Source organism: Eleutherodactylus coqui, chromosome 1, assembly GCF_035609145.1.
Source record: "Eleutherodactylus coqui strain aEleCoq1 chromosome 1, aEleCoq1.hap1, whole genome shotgun sequence".
Classification (NCBI taxonomy): domain Eukaryota; kingdom Metazoa; phylum Chordata; class Amphibia; order Anura; family Eleutherodactylidae; genus Eleutherodactylus; species Eleutherodactylus coqui.
Genome location: NC_089837.1, coordinates 361,340,349 through 361,363,902, shown reverse-complemented (window position 1 = coordinate 361,363,902; position 23,554 = coordinate 361,340,349). Strand labels below are relative to the sequence as shown.

At 48.4% G+C, this 23,554-nt stretch overlaps 1 protein-coding gene across 3 annotated transcripts in view; it reads right to left on the bottom strand.

The window, feature by feature from the left end:
- Nucleotides 1-2,652: 2,652 nt before the first annotated feature.
- The window catches only part of LOC136577858 (interleukin-18 receptor 1-like), a 71,967-nt gene continuing 51,065 nt past the window's right edge, over nt 2,653-23,554 (bottom strand). The window contains exons 10-11 of one of the 3 annotated variants that reach the window (XM_066577783.1): nt 4,126-4,541; nt 2,653-3,603 (exon numbers count right to left, since the gene is read on the bottom strand). In XM_066577783.1, coding sequence (XP_066433880.1) covers nt 4,174-4,541 — 368 coding nt within the window. In that variant the 3' untranslated portion in view covers nt 2,653-3,603; nt 4,126-4,173. Of the gene's footprint in view, nt 3,604-3,629; nt 4,542-23,554 lie in introns of those variants that run through there. The other 2 variants (XM_066577790.1, XM_066577780.1) reach the window with 2 other exon arrangements.

Below are 23,554 nucleotides of genomic sequence, written 5' to 3'. Positions count from 1 at the left end.
CGCTCAGATCAATTTTTTGTTCATGTCTTGGTCTTCCTAGGACCCCCCTATGCTGTTAGTGCAAACTTAGTTCCCATTGCGGTGTTTGACCTGTCTGGCACAAAGACACTGACTAACTTGGGTAGAGGGCAGAGCGCTGACGGCTTTCCCCTTGCAGTGAGGATTGAGCTATGCGACACCTTGACAGAATGAATACTATGTGGCACATGGATTCCCCATTGCTATGCCCACCTTTGCAGCTCCTGCCGGAGGTGGAACAGGATTGGATGTCTCATTGCTTATGTACAGCATTGTGGGCTATCGCCCCGCCCCTTTTAAAGAGGGTCGCTGCCTGGCCATGCCAACCCTCTGCAGTGTGTGCCTCCGTTTCCTCCTCATGACAGGCGCACTTATAAATAGACATGAGGGTGGTGTGGTTATGAGGCCAGCGTGTGGCATGAGGGCAGCTGAAGGCTGCGCAGGGACACTTTGGTGTGCGCTGTGGACACTGGGTCGTGCGGGGGGGGGGGGGGTTGGGCAGCATGTAACCCAGGAGAAGAGGCAGGGGTGTGTCCCGCAGGCAGTGCTTGTGCTTAGTTGGAGGTAGTGTGGTGCTTAGCTAAGGTGTGGCTTACTAATGAGGGTTTGTCCAAAGTAAAAATTGTTAGGGGTGGGGCCCACTCTTGCCGCTATTGTGGCTGAATAGTGGGACCTGGGAACCTGAAATGCAGCCCAGCATGTTGCCCATCGCCTGCCCTATCCGTTTCTGTGTCATTTCCAGCACTTTCTTGGGTTTTGCAGATTTTCACCAATGAAAACCTTAGCGAGCATCGGCGATATACAAAAATGCTTGAGTCGCCCATTGACTTTAATGGGGTTCGTTACTCGAAACGAACCCTCGAGCATCGCGGAAAGTTCGACTCGAGCAACGAGCACCCGAGCATTTTGGTGCTCGCTCATCTCTACTGGTTGTATTCCAATTTAAAAAATTGTGTAAATTTCTCTTTTTCTCAAGCCCTCTGTATCTAATTCAATACTGGTCACATTATCTCAGGTAATAGAAAATATCCCTGTTGAAATAATTAGATTCAAAGGCAGCTGCTATCAACAGGAAGATTATGTAAGGATTGAGAAACAAACGTGTTGAAATCTTGCCAGTAGAGGATACCTGATGTGGCCTCCTAATAGACCTAAGAATATAGTACATCATTTTTCATAGAAGGAGTTATTGCACAAAAAAACGGCATGTTAGATGCAATGAAGGGCAAGATAGTGCATGGCAATGCAAGTATGTCATTGCATACTCACTGCATGCTGTATGTGTGACTCCCACGGGGCGGCACGCAGCAAATTACATCTATCTGAGCCCAGCCCAATGCATGCTCATATATAGGTGTGTAATGTGTCTATATGTATTTTTAATGTGTCTGTATGTGTGTAATGGGTATATATGTATGTGTGTGTGAGTAATGTATTTTTATATATATATGTGTGTGTGTGATTTGTACGTACCATATGTGTATAATGTGCAAATATGTACATATAATATACCTGTGTGTAAAGTGTATGATATGTAAATATGTGTGTAAAGCTGTCCGCACATGGGAGGATGTTTGCTACAGTATCCGTGGCGGGCGTCTGCACACCGGTTCCGCAGCAAATATCGTCCATAGTATGCTATAGAAAAACGCTTTTTCCTGCACATTTGTGGAAAACAATTGCAGTTTCTGCAAGTGGAGGAAAAATCACAGCATGCTCCAATTTTGCGCAGACTGCTTCCATTGAAGTGAATGGAAGACATCCAACCCGCGACACATCCACAATTAACATTTCGGACAGGTCGCGGATTCCGCATGATCGCATAGTGACAGCTCAGGATAAAGAAGTGAAACAAAAATCTGTACTGCAAATGTCTGATGGCTAGCCGTCGGGTCCATCCACAGTACAGATGAAGAAGCGAAAATGATAGGTGCGCATGGACAACGCTGCTGTGAGAATCGGACTCCACTGCGGGCCCCCTAATGCAAAATCCGTCTCTGCCGCGTGCAAGTAGTCTAATACATAGATGTGGGAGCAGTGCGAATGTATTTGTGTAATATGCATTTGTCTGTATGCAATATACACTGTGTATGTCTTGTGTATATGTGCAAGTTTATATATTCAGGAAGTATTCTTTATATCTACAGCATGTTGTATTGTTTGCACAGTATATGATGGTATATATATATATATATATATATATATATATATATATATATATATATACATTGCATAGCAGCATTATTTATTTGTACAGTTTATGGTATTCAGTATAATCATTTTTTTTGTATAGTATTATTTTTTGTTACATTTGTTGGCTAGATGGAAAGTTGCAATTCAGAATCAATTCCAATGGACGGCCTAATATATCACAGTCTGACACTGTGCATATTAAATCGGAGTCATCCGTATTTACAGTAGATGCCCGATGCACTAAAAGGTACAAATTCATATAAAACAGAGATGTAATATGGCTGCATCCATACGGTGTTAAGAGTAGATGTTTGCAGCAGTGGTCATGCACTTTTGGTACACCAGAAAGTAATGTAGTGTTTAGTATCTACAATAGATGCGAAAACTTGCCACAAGGCTCAACAGTGGCCCAACAAATCGATTTGCAAATCAGTAGAATATAAGGGAAACTTAGCATTTCACAAATTATACATCTTTTAATTTATATTGAGGTATAAAAACATATATGAAAATTCTTCACATTAACACAAAAACTTCAGTAAACAATGAAACCGAATCTGTCACAGTGTGTATACATCCTCTAACCAGTTGAAATCTAGCTCTACAATTTTCAATAATTTTATCTGTAAAATTGCTACACAATTGACTGAGTCTTCAGGCCAACTGCACTTAATGCAGACCAGCACTGTTGATGATATTATAAGTTCAATATGGTTTTGAGTTAAAGGAGTTTTCCGAAATCATTGTTTTTCTTTTTTAAGAGGTTACCTGTGTTTAAAAAAATGAAAATCATCTGTCCTGGGTCCCCACAGCTCCAGGCCACATCTCCATTCACCCAACCAAGTCTGTTTATATGCTGCAGAGTCAGCCTGTGAACAGAAAGTCATTGGCTCTGCAGCCAATCATAGACCTCAGCCGTTGACTACTGAGGTCTCTGATTGGCTGCAGCAACCTGTGACATTCCATAAACAGGCTGACTCTGTAGCAGAGTGAATGAAGATGCTGTGCTGGAGCTGCAGGAACCCAGGACAGATAAATATGAGCTATTTTATTTTTTAACAAGGGCAGCTTCTTAAAAAAGCAAAAATCTATATTTCAGTAAACTCCATTAAGCTGTCCCAGGAAGGCGAAAACATTTTTTCTGTAGCGTAATCCAAACTTTAATGAACAATCAATAGATTTGCTTGTGATTTTCATATTACTCTGTGGGAAGAAAGGTAGCTACTAATTTTTAAAATCACTGATGATTCAGAAAAGAAGTCTCTAGTGCCTCTGGTTATCTAGAACAATTTTGAAGAGCATTTTAAGCTACTCAATGTAATCCTGTTGACAATCATTTCACAGTTTTTTTGTAGAGAGCGGCAAAAACCATATAGATTGTTCTCACTTTAAAGGGGTTGTCCCGCGCCGAAACGGGTTTTTTTTTTTCAACCACCCCCCCCCCCCCTGTTCGGCGCGAGACAGCCCCCGATGCAGGGGTTAAAAAAGAACACCTGACAGCGCTTACCTGAATCCCCGCGCTCCGGTGACTTCTTACTTACCTGCTGAAGATGGCCGCCGGCATCTTCTCCCTCGGTGGACCGCAAGGCTTCTGTGCGGTCCATTGCCGATTCCAGCCTCCTGATTGGCTGGAATCGGCACGTGACGGGGCGGAGCTACACGGAGCTACACGGAGCCCCATTGAGAAGAGGAGAAGACCCGGACTGCGCAAGCGCGTCTAATTTGGCCATTAGACGGCGAAAATTAGACGGCAACCATGGAGACGAGGACGCCAGCAACGGAACAGGTAAGTGAATAACTTTTAATAACTTCTGTATGGCTCATAATTAATGCACAATGTACATTACAAAGTGCATTAATATGGCCATACAGAAGTGTATAGACCCACTTGCTGCCGCGGGACAACCCCTTTAAGCTAATGCCCCTTTTAAATGTGAGTCAGGTCCATTCAGCCATTCAAAATTAGACTTTTTGATTATCTGTGGTCTGCATTGCTTTTAGTTCTAGTGAACTGTCTCTTAACTTGATTGGCTTTACTGGCATTAAATACTGCATTTTTTTCCAAAATTCTGAATTTAGAGGGCTTGACCTATTTCCTTTCCATTTGACTCTATTTTTCATCTTAAGAAGTTGCAGAGATTCTAGTTGGAAGCCTTGTTCACTTAAAGGAGTAAATTCAATCAAAATGACTTTAATCTTCCTCTCCACCATTGCTTTGTGTAACCCACTCTCAAGTTCATACATTGCTTTGCAGGAAGTGAAGCTTTTGTTTAAGATGACGATTAATCTTCTGCTCTTTTCTAGAAATGAGTTCATGTCATCAACCAGAGCTGCAACAGAGAAAAAAGTAGGTTAGTGGGTATTTGAATATACCTTGAGTACGAAGGTTCATATACAGTAGTACATATAAAATGGTTTTTAAGTGTTTCCTATTTTTAAGAAATCTTGAAAAATCTCTGAAACAGGTTTGTGGGCTATGACTGATTATGAAGATTTAGCAGTTTTACATAACTTTCCTTGCTTGACTACATTTCTAGACTATCAGAATTTTTTTCTATACAAGGTAATGCATGTTATTAGAATATTAGACTTAAACACAAAAATTGCCCTCTGTCCTTTAAAGCCAAATTTAACAATTTAGGATTTTCTGTTTAAGCCCTTTAAGGATATGGCTATTTTGGGGTTTTACAACTTGACCAATGCCCAAATTGTCTTAATGTCTTTTATGACTTCTCTTTAGAGAGGTCATACGTTTTTTCAATAACACTTTGAGGCACAAAATCATTTACATACTAGTTATTGCAGAGAAGAAAAAGTGTACGTTTGTTAGTTTTTCTTCAATTTTATTACAGTCAAATGACATAAATTTAAATACTACCTTCCCTCACATATGTGTAGTTATAGTACTGGTGCTGGGTTCTCATCTCAATTGCACTAACATATCCATATGCAATGGTTAGCTGATGGATCGGATACATGTTCATGATGAATACACCCGGGCTATGACTTTATCTTTGGTATGTTTATAGAATATTGTTGTCTTTTTTTTCCAGTTAGCTTCCTTTTAACCCCTTAAGGACATAGCCTATTTTGGGCTTAAAGGGGTTGTCCCGCGGCAGCAAGTGGGGTTATACACTTCTGTATGGCCATATTAATGCACTTTGTAATATACATCGTGCATTAAATATGAGCCATACAGAAGTTATACACTTACCTCCTTCGGTGCTGGCGTCCCCGTCTCCATGGCGCTGACTAAAGCTGCCTTCTCCTTCCATTAGACGCGCTTGCGCTGTCCGGTCTTCTGCTCTGTTGAATGGGGCTGCTCCGGCATGCGCAGACCAGCTCTCCGTCGCGAGCATGCCGGAGCGGCCCCTTTCAACAGAGCAGAAGACCGGACCGCGCAAGCGCGTCTAATGGAAGGAGGAGGCAGCTTTAGTCGGCGCCATGGAGACGGGGACGCCAGCACCGGAGGAGGTAAGTGTATAACTTCTGTATGGCTCATATTTAATACACGATGTATATTACAAAGTGCATTAATATGGCCATACAGAAGTGTATAACCCCACTTGCTGCCACGGGACAACCCCTTTAACCCCTTCCCGCTGCAGGGCGTAAGTTTACGTCCTGGCAGCCTGCTACTTCCCGCAACAGGATGTAAACTTACGTCCTGGAGATAGCGCGGGATCACATATGATCCCGCGCGATCCCGCAGCGGGAGCAGGCTGTCATTCACAGCCGGCGTCCCGCTGCAACAGCGGGGGGGGGGCATCGGAGATGCGTCCCCCGCTGTTAACCCCTTCCCTGCCGCGATCTAAGTAGATCGCGGCAGGGAAAGAGTTCACAGAAGGAGCGCGGCTCCCTCTGTGTCTCCGGCCGGCACTAGCAAATTTCAAAATCTGAATTTTTTAAGGACCAATACAGTTCTGACATGGATTTTAAGAGCCTGTATATGAGAATCCCACATGAATTGTCGCATTTTAAAATCTGCACCCTTCAAAGTATTCAAAATGGCATTTAGAAAGTTTATTAACCCTTTCGATATTTTACAGGAATTAAAGGAAAGTGCATCAAAAATTAGAACAGTTCAATTTTTAATATAAAATCTTTTTTTCTATAAAACAGCACGAGCTAGCAAAGAAACTTGGAATGTATTACCCAGATTCTGCAGTTTTCAGAAATGCCCCATATGTGGACGTAGCCTGTTGTATGGGCACATGGCAGGACTCAGAAGGAAAGGAGCGCTTCTTGGCTTTTTGAATGCCGATTTTGCTGTAATAATTTTCAGACCCCATGTAGTGTTTGCAGTGCCCATGAGGTACCAGTACATTTGAAGCCCCCAACAGCTGACCCCATTTTGGAAACTACACCCCTCAGGGAATTTTTTAAGGGGTGTAGTGAGCGGTTTGAACCCACAGGTGTTTGAGGATTTTTTTTTTAACAGTTTGAGTTTAATGCAAAAAAATCAATTTTTTTTTACATAATGTTTAGCTTTAGGCCATGATTTTTATTTTTTTACCAGGGGCAGAAGGAGATAAAGTACCCCATGATGTTACCCAACAGGTAACGTTTCACACTGGTATACGGTGTCTTTTTTTATCCCCTATTTATAGCAGACTCTGCACCTCTTTTGGATCCTTGCCTTTCTCACAGTGGAGGGAATTTCACTGGGAAAATGCTGCCCTGGTACAATCCTCATGGCCTCGCTTCAAGAAGTACTGAGCCTCTCCCCCACCTCCTGGTCCCCAAATATTAGGTCCTTGATTACTTCTTCCTGCAATTCAAGGAATGTCCCCCTATGGCCTGCACCTCAGAACAGCACGTAGGCATTATACATTGCCATCTGTACGAGGTGCACGGCCAGTTTTTTTGTACCACACCCGTGTTTTCTGCATGGCTTTATACGGCTCCAGTACCTGGTCTGATAGAGCTACCCCTCCCATGTACTTATTATAGTCGAGGACGCAGTCTGGTTTGGGGGTCTCTGCATTGGTACCTCGTTCTCGGCAGGGGGTACTGCTGTGGCCGTGTATTGTTGTCAACATAAGGACATCCCTCTTGTCCTTATATTTAACGCACAATACATTGTCGCTGTATTGGGCCCGGCTCTCACCCCTTCTGAGCAGTTGCCCAAGCAGCGTCTTAGGGAGGCTTTTTTGATTTTTGAAAACAGTGCCACATGCTACTGTTCCTCTGGAATCGAGGCACTGACACGGGAACACTGGTATAAAAGTTATCCAGGTACAGATGGTAACCCTGGTCTAATAGTGGGTGCACCAGTTCCCACACTATTTTTCCTGTTACTCCCAGCACGGGGGGGGGGGGGGGGGGGCACTCTGGGGGCTCAATTTTAGTGTCCTTCCCTTCATAAATGCGGAACTTGTGGGTGTACCCTGATGTACTTTTGCACACCTTGTACAACTTCACGTCATAACGTGCCCGCTTACTGGGCAGGTACTGGCGGAATTTTAGCCTCGCCTTGAAGTGTACCAGGGACTCATCTACAGCTATATTTATCTCTGGGCTATACGCCAGCGCAAACTTGGAGTTAATATATTCTATTACGAGCCTGATTTTATACAACCGATCGTAATTGGGGTGATCGTTGGGGGGGCACTGCTGGTTGTCATTATAGTGCAAAAATTTTAAAATACTTTCAAAGTGCGTCCTCGACATCGCCATATGGTACAAAATATCGGTACTCCAGTACGCCCTGATCGTTGGATTCTTTACTAGCCCCATAGTTAGTATAAGCCCCCCAAATTTTTTTTATCTCTGGTGCATCCACTGGAGTCCATCTATCGGGTCTGGCGTAGCTGGAATTGGGGTTTTCTTCTATAAAATTCTGGGCATACAAATTAGTCTGGGTAACAATATGGGCAATAAACTCTTCTGAAAAAAAAAAACTTGAAGAAGTCCTTTCCTCTGAACCCTTCCGTATTAAATTGAATCCCTGGGTTCCCAATAAAGTCAGGGATCTGGGGTCTGAAATCTTCAGGGGTACTCCAGTGAGCATCAGATATATTGGGGTCAGCCGCAGTCCTTGGACGCCTTCTCGGGGGTGCAGGGAGATCAGACTCGCTTGATAATGATGATGATGATGATGATGAGGAGGAGTCAGAAAATGCCAGAAAAGTGGGGTCATCGCCACTACCTGAGTCCGAGTCTGATGCAATGATTGCATACGCTTCCTCTGCAGTGTACCTCCTGCGGGCCATAGTAATATAGAATTGGGCACACGGGTAAAAAGTTTTATTGGATAGGACACTGCGGGATGGGGTGACCTCGGGACGGGGTCAGAAAGACAGCGGAAACGTATGTGGTGTATTTCACACTGAACAATATGGCACTGAGCACACACTGTTGTTTTTTTTTTATACTGACAGACTAAACGCTACACTGAATAACTACACGCAACATGCTACACTGACTAACTACACACAACACACTAGACGGACTAACTACACGCTACACACTAGACGGACTAACTACACACTACACTGACTAATGACGGGTGACGGGACAGGTAACGAAATGGGAACAACAGGAACTTTTTTTATTTTTTTGTATTTTTTTTTTTACACAGACAAATACACTGACACTACACAGACTAAATACACGCTACACACTAGACGGACTAACTACACGGTACACTAACTAATGACAAGTGACGGGATAGGTAACGAAATGGGTAGAAACTGAACTTTTTTTTTTTTTCTAAAAGGGATACACTGACACTACACGCTGCGCTACACTACACTGCTGATCGCACACTACAGGTCACTCACTACACTACACTTCTGATCCCTCACTCACTACACTACTGATCACTACACTACAGCACACTACAGATACCTCACACACTACAGGTCACTCATTACACTACACTACACTTCTGATCACTACACTACAGCACACTACAGGTCACAGCTACACTACACTACACTTCTGATCACTCACTCACTATACTGCTGATCACTACACTACACTACATACACTACACTACACTTTTGATCACTCACTACACTACTGATCACTCACTACACTGCTGATCACTACACTACACTACACTACACTACACTCACTCCCTGCCTAATCTACACTCTAATCGCACTTTATATTCACAGAATACACAGTAGGTGCTCTCTCTACAAGCACCGGAAACACACTGAGGTGCTTGCAGACAGAGCCCGTACTGTAAACAGCGCGAACTCCGCTGCCGCGGTGTGATTGGTCAGGGAGTTTTTCCCTGACCAATAACAGCGATCGTGGGGGAGGGACCGCTGTGATTGGTCCCCAGCCCGGATGCAGCACTTGTCTGCTGACTATGTCAGCAGACATCATTCTGTGTCGCCGCGATTGTCGTCGCGGCGACACATAAACGACATGACGTACCGGTACGTCATGTTGTGTGAAGTACCCAGCTCCCATGACGTACCGGTACGTCATGGGGAGGGAGGGGGTTAATATCCTGTGGACCATTGCCTGCTGGTCTTTATTTCAGCTTACTGCCATATTTAAGTTCAGGAACTTCTACTTGTACTGTATTATAACACAATGGTTTGTATGTCCTTCCTTGGAATATCCAATACCTTTGTTTTATACACTGAAGTTTGTAATACAGCACTTAGGCAGACCATTCCTGGATCCTCACATCCTGCACTCCTAGAATATGGAGCCCAAGTTACAGCCAGACACAGTCTAGTATGCCCTAAAACACTTTGCTGCCACAACTGACTGTTTCCCAGCAAGTAGGTCAGCCACGGGGCTTCTGCTCACTGTCTGGGAACAAGCCTCCCTGGTTTCCAGCAGCTCAAACATAATTACAATACCTTTGGGGTCAATGGATTATTTAAGAGCCACAAGGACTGACTAATAAAGTTTAAGTCTTTATTCTAAAAAGGTAGCAATTAGATATGAGCGAGCATACTAACGGCAAATACTCGAGCAAGTATTGCCTTTTGCTAGTACCTGCCCACTCGTCTCAAAAGATTCGGGTGCCGGCGGGGAGAGGTGGGGGGGGAGAGGGGAGGAACTGGGGGGAGATATCTCTCTCTCCCCACGCTCCCCCCTGCTCACTCCTGCAACTCACCACTCACCCCCGCCAGCACCCGAATCTCGAGTATTTGCCCTTAGCGAGTACGCTCGTTCATCTCTAATAGCAATGTTTATATAAAGCATATACAAAAGGAATAATATACAAAAGGGTAAGGGACATACAATATACACACAAAACAGTTATGAAAATAAAAGGGATATAATAATAGAAATACCAGTTTTTATGAAGTCAGTTCAAATACTACGAGGAGCACATGGAAATATGGAGAGTCTGGTATCAGACAAAGCTCCTTGGTCTGACAATTTTGGAATGTGTGTGTCCTCAGTTTTAAAAGCATGTCCAAACTGCACCCCCACCCCCAACCTCCCCTAATGACATCAGGGAGAGGCCTGCTGGGTTAATGTACAAATTTTAGTTACTAATTCCTTGTTTGATCGATAGCAGTATTTCATCTCAGAGATGTATAGTCTCCCATTTGTAAATTGCATGAGGAGGAGAGAGACAATGATGAAGATGTTGATCAATAGAACTTCCTGTGTTAACTAGTAATTTTGTCATGGAGATACAAGAGCTATAGCCATGCTAATTGCCACATCCTCAAAGTTACAATGACAAAGTTAAAATGTCAGTAAACCTTCATTCAGCTGTAACAGGAAGCCTAGTGAATTTTAATTGAGCTTAGTTACCACACCTGAGCGCCTGCATGTAACTCCCCCAGTGTTCCCAGGTAGGAAAGTAGCTGATACTACAGAACACTAGCTGACATGCAAAGATGGGTGAATCTCCCGGTGTTATACTACCTATACCTAATAAAGTTGTGTATGAGTAGGGGGCCAGAGCGGGAACCGCAGGTTCCATAAGTAAAGGCCCCACATGACAGGGGTGGTAGGGGATCGCGGGAAAGGAAAGGGTTAATTGGGGTGGAAATAGTTAAGGGAGGCAGGATATGGATAGGTGGATTTGAAAGTATACAGGGGGGAGGCAGAAGAAGGGGGAGGGCTAATTAGGGGCTATAAGAAGGGTAGGAGGGGTTAGTAGGGCACCATTTTAGGTGAGAAGTTTTAGGAGTCACAGACAGTGTAGGAGAAGAAAAATTAAAGAAAACCAAACTGAGCGGGTGTTGGAGGAGCTGCGGGCGGCTGCTGGAATACATGGAGCCGGCTGGCTGAGGAGTATTGCGGCAGGAGCGCTCATCGATCCCCCAGGTGAAGCGTCTGTAGGAGTGGGGAGGGGTCGCCCGCCGTGGAGGAGCAGGCCACCCACACGCTTAATAGCGGAGGAATCCATTCCTTGCACCCGGCGCCGCCTGAGGAGTCCCTCCGGGGACCCTCTGCTTTGTCCCCCCAGCTCTACACCTCGGAGCAGGGGAAGGCAGAGCAGAAGGAGTCCGCGCAGGCCGCTGGGTGCGACGGTAAGCGGTGAGCCCCGTGCCGAGCGGGGGGCGGGGCTTACCGCACCGGGCGTCGGAACACAGAGGAGGCAGACAGCACGTTCCCCTGGCGATGAACCGGCCGGGGAACGGTCTTGTCGGCGCGATCGGCAGCAGAGGACAGCGGAGGAGTCCAGGGAGGTGGAGGCAAGCAGACCGGGGACCAGCGCGGACACGGCGGTGTCCCCTGAGGCTAGTCCAGCCGGGGGGCGTGCCAGGAGACCAGGACAGCGGGGAAGCAGAGCCACGGGATCCCCTGGAGAGGGTACCAGCGGGCTGGCAGGGCAGCAGATGGAGGGGGGGCGCGGGCCCCCACGGCTGCGATCAGTAGTTCATGTTCCAGGTCGGGACGGACAGCAGCATGGCCCGGTGTGTGGCAGAAGAAACCAACGGACGGAGGCGCAGAGCATCGCGTTGGAGCCAGGAGAGCTGGAGACCGACAGCGAGGAGGAACGCCAGGATCCATCGGGCACGGCTGGTGGGGACACAGCACCCAGGCAGCTTGGTGAGCACAATTTACTGTGGGACATGTCTAATGTGGGTGTTGGAGGGGGAGGGGGAGGTGCTGTATGTAATAGTATTGGGGGATTGCAGGATGATTTACAGTTACTTTTAGGGAACGTTAGACAGTTGTTACAGCGCTGCGAACAGGGTAGGGGCAGGGATGGAGGTACAGCTCCATCCCCAGCTACAGCATGGATTGCGCCAGCGACGCAGGGGGTTGCACCGGCAGTGGCAGCGTGCGGGTTGGGTAGTGGCGAAGGGCAGCGTACCGCAGGCGTAACGGTGGGGGTACAGACGGAGAAGGACGGCGAGGCGGTGAGGTTGGATGATAAAGCGAAGGGAGAGGTCTATGTTTGTTTTGAGGGACCGCTGGGGGCGCATTTAAAGAAAGAGGTCAGGGAAAAGATTTGGAAGGACGAATACGTCGAAATCTTTTCCCTCCTCCCCCTTGAGAAATTTAACCTTGACAAGGGGAAAAGGACGGATTACAAAAAAGAGGAGGAAGAGAAGCGGCGCTGGCGGCTGATACCGCAGACCTTTTCAAACTGGTTGCAAGCGTTTGCGATCTTAGCGGGGGTAGTGGGGGAGAAGGCGCCAGAGAACTGCTCGGCGTTGTTCTGTTACTTGGACTCCATTGGTGAGGCATACAGAACATACGGCGGGCAGTCCTGGCTTAGGTATGATGAGCAATTCCGACAGAGAAAAGCTGTGCGGCCTAATATCCGATGGGACCATAAGGATATTGGTCTCTGGTTGAAAGTGATGGCGCCTTCACGCTATGGCCAGCCCTTTCAGGGGGGAGCCGGCAATGCCGGCTCGTTTAGTGGATCGAGCGCAGCAGGATCTTCCGGAACATCGACGGGCTAGAAAACAGGTTTATGCTGGCAATTTAATGAGGGAGCATGCAAGTTTGGGGCAGGGTGCAAGTTTAAGCACAGCTGCTCCATCTGTAATGGGGGATCACACGGCGCGTCTAGGTGCTTCAAACTCGGAAAAGGTAAAGGTCCAGCTACTGCTGGGCAGAGGGAGGACGCCGGTGAAAGTGCAAGAGATGGAGCCCTATCTAAGTAGATACACGGACACGGCTCAAGCGCAGTTTTTATTGTTAGGGTTCACGGAGGGGTTTTGGATCCCCGCTCCGGTGCACCAGGTCCCATTCTCGGTAAAAAATCTGCAGTCAGCGCGCCTTTATCCAAAGATAGTTAGTGAGAAGCTGGAAAAGGAGGTAGGCGCGGGACGCATGGCGGGTCCTTTTAGTTCCTTACCCATGCCTGATTTGGTTGTGTCACCTTTGGGGGTGGTCCCGAAGAAGGAGCCGAACAAGTTTCGGCTCATTCACCATTTATCATACCCCAAAGGGCGGTCAGTAAACGATGGTATCGATCCTGAGCTATGCTCAGTGGTCTATACTTCGTTTGACGCGGCAATCAAGCTAGTGCGTCGCTGTGGAAGCGGGGCGTTATTGGCTAAGACCGACATTGAGTCGGCTTTCCGATTACTCCCTGTTCATCCGGAGAGTGTGAAATTGTTAGGATGTTTTTGGGAAGGGGGGTTTTACGTTGACTTGTGCTTGCCAATGGGATGCGCTATCTCATGCGCATACTTTGAGGCTTTTAGCACTTTTTTAGAATGGGTGGTTTGCGAGGTTTCATGCTCGAAGTCGGTGATTCATTATTTGGATGACTTCCTGTGTGTAGGCCCAGCAAACTCGGGAGTCTGCGCGTCGCTGTTAGCCACAGTTCAGTGGGTGTTTCAGCATTTTGGCGTTCCACTGGCATCCGATAAAACGGAAGGACCGGCGACTTGTCTCGATTTTCTGGGTATCACGATTGATACACAGAGAATGGAGTGTCGGCTTCCTGAGAGCAAATTGCAGTCACTACGGAAGGATCTGATGGCGGCAAAAGGGGCAAAGAAGATGCCCCTAAAAGACATTCAGTCATTATTGGGGAAACTCAATTTTGCATGCAGAATTATGCCGATGGGGAGGGTTTTCTGCAGGAGACTGGCGGGTGCGACGGCGGGGGCAAAGGCTCCACATCATTTCATTCGTGTTTCGGTAGACACGAAGGCGGACTTACAGGTTTGGTTATCGTTCCTGCAGCATTATAACGGGAGGTCGTTGTTTATGGAGGAGGTGGTGGACAGTTTTGATTGCGAATTGTTTACGGACGCAGCGGGCAGTTTGGGATTTGGGGCCTTTTTTCAGGGTCACTGGTGCGTGGAGTGTTGGCCGCTTACGTGGGTGGAAGCGGGGTTTGTTAAAAATTTAGTGTTGTTAGAATTGTTCCCAATTGTAGTAGCCGTGACAATTTGGGCAGAGTGGTTCAGAAATAAAAAAGTCAGGTTTCATTGTGATAATTTAGGAGTGGTTCAGGCCATTAATTCTGTTTCGGCGCATTCCCCTCCAGTGGTGGATTTATTGCGTTTTTTTAGTTTTATCCTGCTTGCAGTTAAATGCGTGGGTTGTGGCTGTACATGTGCCAGGAGTAAAGAATGATATAGCAGACTCTCTATCTCGCCTCCAGTGGGATCGTTTTCGCTCACTGGTTCCGGACGCGGACGAAGAGGGTTGTCCATGCCCGCCTCATCTATGGAACGTGGTACACTTGCGGCGGAAAAATTGATCAGAGCTTCGCTGGCACGGGGCACTTGGAGGAGTTACGAGGCGGCATGGGAGGAGTGGCAGTGTTGGTTATCCAGTAGAGGGGGAGTGTGTTCGGAGGAGGGGCAGGTGGAAGCATTGTTGGGGCTGCTGGGGGAGGCGTCTGTTTTAGGTTGGTCAAGATCAAAGATTTGTCGGCTATTTGCGGGTTTAAGTTTTGGTTTTAAAAGAAGAGGATTTTTGGACATCACCAAGAATTTTTTGGTGAGACAAGCAATGAAGGGTTTGCGGAGTAAAGAGGTGAGCGGGGACAGGCGGCGGCCGGTTACATTTCAGTTATTATTGCGGATGGGAGAGGTGTTGGGGCGGATTTGCACAGACGGATCTGAGGCTCGGTTGTTTCGCTGTGCTTTTTCTTTAGCGTTTTTTGGAGCTTTTCGCCTGTCCGAGCTGGTCGCACCTAGTACGACAAGGGAAGGCGGGCTTTTATCGAGCGACGTTTTGTTGGGGGACGGCAAAATTGAGATTTGGTTGCGCCACTCAAAGACAGATCGGTCGGGAAGAGGAATGAGGATACATTTGTATGAGGTACGAGGCTCGCACATGTGTCCAGTAAAATGTTTACGGGAATATCAGATCGCCAGTAACCAGGAGGGGGGCCCTTTGCTTAAGCATTGCAATGGTTCCTTTTTGTCTATGTTTCAGTTTAGAAGGGTACTTGACCTGGTAGTGGCAGACTTAGGGTTAAAAGGGGCAGGGTTGTCTTCGCACTCTTTTCGCATAGGTGCAGCAACTGAAGCAGTGGATAGGGGGCTGAGTCCGAGTGTGGTGAAGAAGATCGGGAGATGGACATCGGAGAGGTACAGGTCGTATGTGCGCCCGGTATTGACTTGAGTAGTGATGGGGGGGGGGGGTTGATAACAGGACTGGGGGGTTTTGCCGGGCGGATGGAGGTGGGGGGCGGTGGACTAATTAAAGCGTTTTTAATTTTGTAATTTTGTTACATTAGGAGGCAGAGAACCAGCCTTGGTATGGATACTAGGCCACTCCTTTGTGTTCTGGGCAGAGAGAAGAGCGAGGATGCGAGAGACTGGACGACAGCTCGGAATCCAAACGGAGAAGGCCGTAATTCGCTGGTTGGGTTTCAGGGGTTTGAATTGGTGTAGGATTTTACCTGAGGTCAACGGGTTCGTGGAGAGGGATAGAGTACCAGATATTCTAGTGATTCACGCGGGGGGGAATGACCTCGGCAGCCGCCCAGCAAGGGAGCTGCGGAGGGACATTCAATATGACATGTTGAGGCTAAACAAGCTTTGTCCTAAACTAGTCATAGTCTGGTCGGAAATCATACCGCGTAAATGTTGGAGGGGAGCCCGTTCGGTGGAGAGGTTGAACAAGGCCAGAATTAAACTCAATAGACATATTTCGGCCTTTGTAACAAGGAATGGGGGAGTAAGTGTCCGTCATGTAGATTTAGAGTCAGGTGAAGGGGGTTATTGGTTGTCAGACGGTGTGCACCTTAACGAAATTGGCATTGACATGTGGGCATTGGCAGTGCAGGAAGGCATTGAAAGGGCTCTCCTTATGGTGGGGGCTGCGCAGGCTTAGGGGGTAAGCCGTGCTGGCTGTGGCGGGTGGGGGGTCCTTGGAGTCGGATTTATGGTGGTTGAGGGGGGAGTCTGGTGGGTACGGCCCCACCTTTAGTATTCCCTCCTATTATGGTATCTGGTTATCTGGTGCTGGGGATACGGCCTATGGGGGGGGGGGGGGGAGTCCCTCCAAGCCTTTTGGGGTTTATGCAATACCAGCCAGTTAAGATGGCTGGGGTTCCCCGAGCCGGTAGTTACGGTTGGGGACAATAGTGGAAATGTGTTATGCACCAGATTGGGTGGCTCCAAGGACCCTCCACTCGTAGGTTAAAATGTTTAAAGAATTGTTGTTGTGCACTGTTAAATAAAAGGCTGCTGTGGCCAATTAAAATCCAAACCGTGAGTAGTGTTTATTTCAGGTATGGGTTGGGGGGATGTCACAGCAGAGAGACTCCGACCTATCCCGGTCAAGTAGGGGGCCGGAGCGGGAACCGCAGGTTCCATAAGTAAAGGCCCCACATGACAGGGGTGGTAGGGGAACGCGGGAAAGGAAAGGGTTAATTGGGGTGGAAATAGTTAAGGGAGGCAGGATATGGATAGGTGGATTTGAAAGTATACAGGGGGGAGGCAGAAGAAGGGGGAGGGCTAATTAGGGGCTATAAGAAGGGTAGGAGGGGTTAGTAGGGCACCATTTTAGGTGAGAAGTTTTAGGAGTCCCACCCACCCTCCCTTTAGGTTAGTAAGGAATGTGTAACCTAGAATGCTTGTCATGGCAGCAATGGCGGTGGCGGGTGGGGGGTCCTTGGAGTCGGATTTATGGTGTTTGAGGGGGGAGTCTGGTGGGTACGGCCCCACCTTTAGTATTCCCTCCTATTATGGTATCTGGTTATCTGGTGCTGGGGATACGGCCTATGGGGGGGGGGGGGGAGTCCCTCCAAGCCTTTTGGGGTTTATGCAATACCAGCCAGTTAAGATGGCTGGGGTTCCCCGAGCCGGTAGTTACGGTTGGGGACAATAGTGGAAATGTGTTATGCACCAGATTGGGTGGCTCCAAGGACCCTCCACTCGTAGGTTAAAATGTTTAAAGAATTGTTGTTATGCACTGTTAAATAAAAGGCTGCTGTGGCCAATTAAAATCCAAACCGTGAGTAGTGTTTATTTCAGGTATGGGTTGGGGGGATGTCACAGCAGAGAGACTCCGACCTATCCCGGTCATGATATTTCCTGTACAAATGCTTTGCTATTTTTTTTTTTAAAGTTCTACTGCAAATTAAAAAATAACACTAAATTGATTACTTAGGTTATTATGATAGGTATGATTTATTATAATGGTGACATATGCCTATTACTTTTTATTTAAAGAGAATCTGTCATGAAAAACCCTTTTGAACAGTGTGAATAGTCGAAAAGACCCTGGTTCCAAAACTGCTGTTATCTCTGAACTCATGTGCACTCCCCATAAAAGTCAGTAAATGGTCTGTGTTATGTACTGTAATGTATCCAAATAACTCCTTAGCTCATAGAAATAGTAGAGCAGGACTCCTAGATGCTTGATTAGCATACAGAACTCAGGCTGTTTCTAGGCTTACAGTAGGGAGAGTGAAAATGAGTTCAGAGCTAATAATTACATCTTTCAAATCTGTTGGCCTTCAGCTATTTACACATTATAATACTTCAGGAGTGGCTGAGATTATTTTTGGGTTAAATGTTTTGGAATAGTTTTCCCAACCTTTAAAAATTATATCTTTACTAGAGATGAGCGAGCATACTCGCTAAGGACAATCGATCGAGCATTGCCCTTAGCGAGTACCTGCCTGCTCGGAAGAAAAGATTCGGCTTCCTCTCTCCCCCCTGCTCCCCCCTGCTCACTGCCGCAACTCACCTCTCACCCGCGCCGGCAGCGGAACCTTTTCTTCCGAGCGGGCAGGTACTCGCTAAGGACAATGCTCGATCAAGTAATTGTCCTTAGCGAGTATGCTCGCTCATCTCTAATTTTTACCTTTTTTTCTTTTTAGGGCGAAGTCAGACAAGCGGTTTTTTTGCGTGCGCCTATGTGTGCAAAAAAAGTGCATCCATTAGAACCATTGGTTTCCTATGTAGTATTCACATGTTCGATTTTGCAGGTGCAAAATTTTTGCACCTGCAAAAGATAGGACAGCTGTGCGCTGGGAAGGTCCGTGCTGCGCTTAAAGATTCCCTGTGGGGAGTCCCCTTATCACTGAACACTGTGACAGCACCGTCATAGTGTTCAGTGATGAGAGGAATGCCCACGGGGATAGCTGTGGCAGAGGATCGCAATTTTCTCCCATTGTTTCCCATTGCTTTGAATGGAATTCAGGCAACCCCCACAGTGATTCTCAGGGAAGGGCTTGAAATATAAGCCCTTCCCTGAAAATTATCCCTACCTGCTGTATAAAATAAAAAATATATATACATCACCTCTCCACTAGAGATGAGCGAACACCAAAATGTTCGGGTGTTCGTTATTCGGAACGAACTTCCCGTGATGCTCGAGGGTTCGTTTCGAACAACGAACCCCATTGAAGTCAATGGGCGACCAGAACATTTTTGTATTTCGCCGATGCTCGCTAAGGTTTTCATGTGTGAAAATCTGGGCAATTCAGGAAAGTGATGGGAATGACACAGTGACGGATAGGGCAGGCAAGGGGCTACATGTTGGGCTGCATCTCAAGTTCACAGGTCCCACTATTAAGCCACAATAGCGGCAAGAGTGGGCCCCCCCCCCCAACAACTTTTACTTCTGAAAAGCCCTCATTAGCATGGCATACCTTTGCTAAGCACCACACTACCTCCAACAAAGCACAATCACCGCCTGCATGACACTCCACTGCCACTTCTCCTGTGTTACATGCTGCCCAACCGTACCCCCTCCCCCCCCACAGCGCACACCAAACTGTCCCTGCGCAGCCTTCAGCTGCCCTCATGCCACACCACCCTCATGTCTATTTAGAAGTGCGTCTGCCACGACGAGGGACCGCAGGCACACACTGCACAGGGTTGGCACGGCTAGGTAGCGACCCTCTTTAATAGGGGCGGGGCGATAGCCCACAATGCTGTACAGAAGCAATGAGAAATATAATCCTGTGCCACCGCCATCAGGAGCTGCACACGTGGGCATAGCAATGGGGAACCTATGTGCCACACACTATTCATTCTGTCAAGGTGTCTGCATGCCCCAGTCAGACTGGTTATATGCACCTTAACAGTAACCGCGTTGGTGGTAATGTGGTGGTGACTGCGGACCTAGTACCACGGTTGTATTTTGTTGGTTTTCAGAATGTGGCCAGGATTAAGTGGGCCGTGGCGGGGGGATGGTGGGGGGGCTCTCTTGTAGTGTCGGTAAAGGTGAAATTCTTGGACTGCCACCAGACGAACCAATGCAAAGGCATTTGCCAACAATGTTTTCCCTGTTGGAGGAGATGGGGGATGTTTTTGAGGCACTACGTGTCCTCTCCACGTGTCCGTGGTTATATGCACCTTAACAGTAACCGCGTTGGTGGTAATGTGGTGGTGACTGCGGACCTAGTACCACGGTTGTATTTTGTTGGTTTTCGGAATGTGGCCAGGATTAAGTGGGCCGTGGCGGGGGGATGGTGGGGGGGCTCTCTTGTAGTGTCGGTAAAGGTGAAATTCTTGGACTGCCACCAGACGAACCAATGCAAAGGCATTTGCCAACAATGTTTTCCCTGTTGGAGGAGGAGGGGGATGTTTTTGAGGCACTACGTGTCCTCTCCACGTGTCCGTTCCATGTAAGCAATAGTAGCACTCAAGACAGGCCCCAGTAACAATTCTGAAGCAGCAGTATAGCGGGAGCGCAGTCTTCGTTCCATGTAAGCAATAGTAGCACTCAAGACAGGCCCCAGTAACAATTCTGAAGCAGCAGTATAGCGGGAGCGCAGTCTTCGTTCCATGTAAGCAATAGTAGCACTCAAGACAGGCCCCAGTAACAATTCTGAAGCAGCAGTATAGCGGGAGCGCAGTCTTCGTTCCATGTAAGCAATAGTAGCACTCAAGACAGGCCCCAGTAACAATTCTGAAGCAGCAGTATAGCGGGAGCGCAGTCTTCGTTCCATGTAAGCAATAGTAGCACTCAAGACAGGCCCCAGTAACAATTCTGAAGCAGCAGTATAGCGGGAGCGCAGTCTTAGTTCCATTTCAGTAGCCTTAGTATAGCCAAGGCACAAGTGACATTTATGTAGCTAAAGTGTAGGCCAACCCCACACACCTTTCTGTACCATGAGTGCAGGCGAAGAACATAGAAATTACTATGATTACACTGTAGGTGAGGGCCCCAAAAAATTGGTGTACCAACAGTACTAATGTACCTCAGTAAAAATTGGCCATGCCCAACCAAGATGGCAGGTGAATCGCTTTGGTTAATGTGGCTTAAGTGGTAACTAGGCCTGGAGGCAGCCCAGTGTAACGAAAAATTGGTTCAAGTTAAAGTTCCAACGCTTTTAAGCTAATTGAAACTTATAAAAATTGTTCTGAAAAATTATTTGAGTGAGCCTTGTGGCCCTAAGAAAAATTGCCCGTTCAGCGTGATTACGTGAGGTTTCAGGAGGAGGAGCAGGAGGAGGAGGAGGAGGAATATTAGACACAGATTGATGAAGCAGAAATGTCCCCGTTTTGGATGGTGAGAAAGAACGTAGCTTCCATCCGCGGGTGCAGCCTACGTATTGCTTAGGTATCGCTGCTGTCCGCTGGTGGAGAACAGAAATCTGGGGAAATCCAGCCTTTGTTCATCTTGATGAGTGTTAGCCTGTCGGCACTGTCGGTTGACAAGCGGCTACGCTTATCTGTGATGATTCCCCCAGCCGCACTAAACACCCTTTCCGACAAGACGCTAGCCGCAGGACAAGCAAGCACCTCAAGGGCATACAGGGCTAGTTCAGGCCACGTGTCCAGCTTCGACACCCAGTAGTTGTAGGGGGCAGAGGCGTCACCAAGGATGGTCGTGCGATCCGCTACGTACTCCCTCACCATCCTTTTGCAGTGCTCCCGCCGACTCAGCCGTGACTGGGGAGCGGTGACACAGTCTTGGTGGGGAGCCATAAAGCTGGCCAGGCCCTTAAAGACTGTTGCACTGCCTGGGATGTACATGCTGCTCGATCTACGCACATCCCCTGCAACATGGCCCTCGGAACTGCGCCTTCTGCCACTAGCGCTGTCGGCTGGGAATTTTACCATCAGCTTGTCCGCAAGGGTCCTGTGGTATAGCAACACTCTCGAACCCCTTTCCTCTTCGGGAATCAGAGTGGGCAGGTTCTCCTTATACCGTGGATCGAGCAGTGTGTACACCCAGTAATCCGTCGTGGCCAGAATGCGTGCAACGCGAGGGTCACGAGAAAGGCATCCTAACATGAAGTCAGCCATGTGTGCCAGGGTACCAGTACGCAACACATGGCTGTCCTCACTAGGAAGATCACTTTCAGGATCCTCCTCCTCCTCCTCCTCCTCCTCCTCCTCAGGCCATACACGCTGAAAGGATGACAGGCAATCAGCCGGTGTACCGTCAGCAGCGGCCCAAGCTGTCTCTTCCCCCTCATCCTCCTCATGCTCCTCCTCCTCCTCCTGTACGCGCTGAGAAATAGACAGGAGGGTGCCCTGACTATCCAGCGGCATACTGTCTTCCCCCGCCCCCGTTTCCGAGCGCAAAGCAGCTGCCTTTATGGTTTGCAGGGAATTTCTCAAGATGCATAGCAGAGGAATGGTGACGCTAATGATTGTAGCATCACCGCTCACCACCTGGGTAGACTCCTCAAAATTACCAAGGACATGGCAGATGTCTGCCAACCAGGCCCACTCTTCTGAAAGGAATTGAGGAGGCTGACTCCCACTGCGCCGCCCATGTTGGAGTTGGTATTCGACTATAGCTCTACGTTGTTCATAGAGCCTGGCCAACATGTGGAGCGTAGAGTTCCACCGTGTGGGCACGTCGCACAGCAGTCGGTGCACTGGCAGCTTAAAGTGATGTTGCAGGGTGCGCAGGGTGGCAGCGTCCGTGTGGGACTTGCGGAAATGTGCGCAGAGCCGGCGCGCCTTTACGAGCAGGTCTGACAAGCGTGGGTAGCTTTTCAGAAAGCGCTGAACCACCAAATTAAAGACGTGGGCCAGGCATGGCACGTGCGTGAGGCTGCCGAGCTGCAGAGCCGCCACCAGGTTACGGCCGTTGTCACACACGACCATGCCCGGTTGGAGGCTCAGCGGCGCAAGCCAGCGGTCGGTCTGCTGTGTCAGACCCTGCAGCAGTTCGTGGGCCGTGTGCCTCTTATCGCCTAAGCTGAGTAGTTTCAGCACGGCCTGCTGACGCTTGCCCACCGCTGTGCTGCCACACCGCGCGACACCGACTGCTGGCGACATGCTGCTGCTAACACATCTTGATTGCGAGACAGAGGAGGAGGAGGAGGAGGAGGAGGGTGCTTTAGTGGAGGAAGCATACACCTCCGCAGATACCAGCACCGAGCTGGGGCCCGCAATTCTGGGGGTGGGTAGGACGTGAGCGGTCCCAGGCTCTGACTCTGTCCCAGCCTCCACTAAATTCACCCAATGTGCCGTCAGGGAGATGTAGTGGCCCTGCCCGCCTGTGCTTGTCCACGTGTCCGTAGTTAAGTGGACCGTGGCAGTAACCGCGTTGGTGAGGGCGCGTACAATGTTGCGGGAGACGTGGTCGTGCAGGGCTGGGACGGCACATCGGGAAAAGTAGTGGCGACTGGGAACTGAGTAGCGCGGGGCCGCCGCCTCCATGATACTTTTGAAGGACTCCGTTTCCACAACCCTATACGGCAGCATCTCAAGGCTGATGAATTTTGCGATGCGGACGGTTAACGTTTGAGCGTGCGGGTGCGTGGCGGCGTACTTGCGCTTGCGCTCCAACAGTTGCGCTAGCGACGGCTGGACTGTGCGGTGCGAGACATTGGTGGATGGGGCCGAGGACAGCGGTGGTGAGGGTGTGGGTGCAGGCCATGAGACGGTCGTGCCTGTGTCCTGAGAGGGGGGTTGCATCTCAGTGGCAGGTTGGGGCACAGGGGGAGAGGCAGGGGTGCAAACCGGAGGCGGTGAACGGCCTTCGTCCCACCTTGTGGGGTGCTTGGCCATCATATGCCTGCGCATGGTGGTGGTGGTGAGGCTGTTGGTGT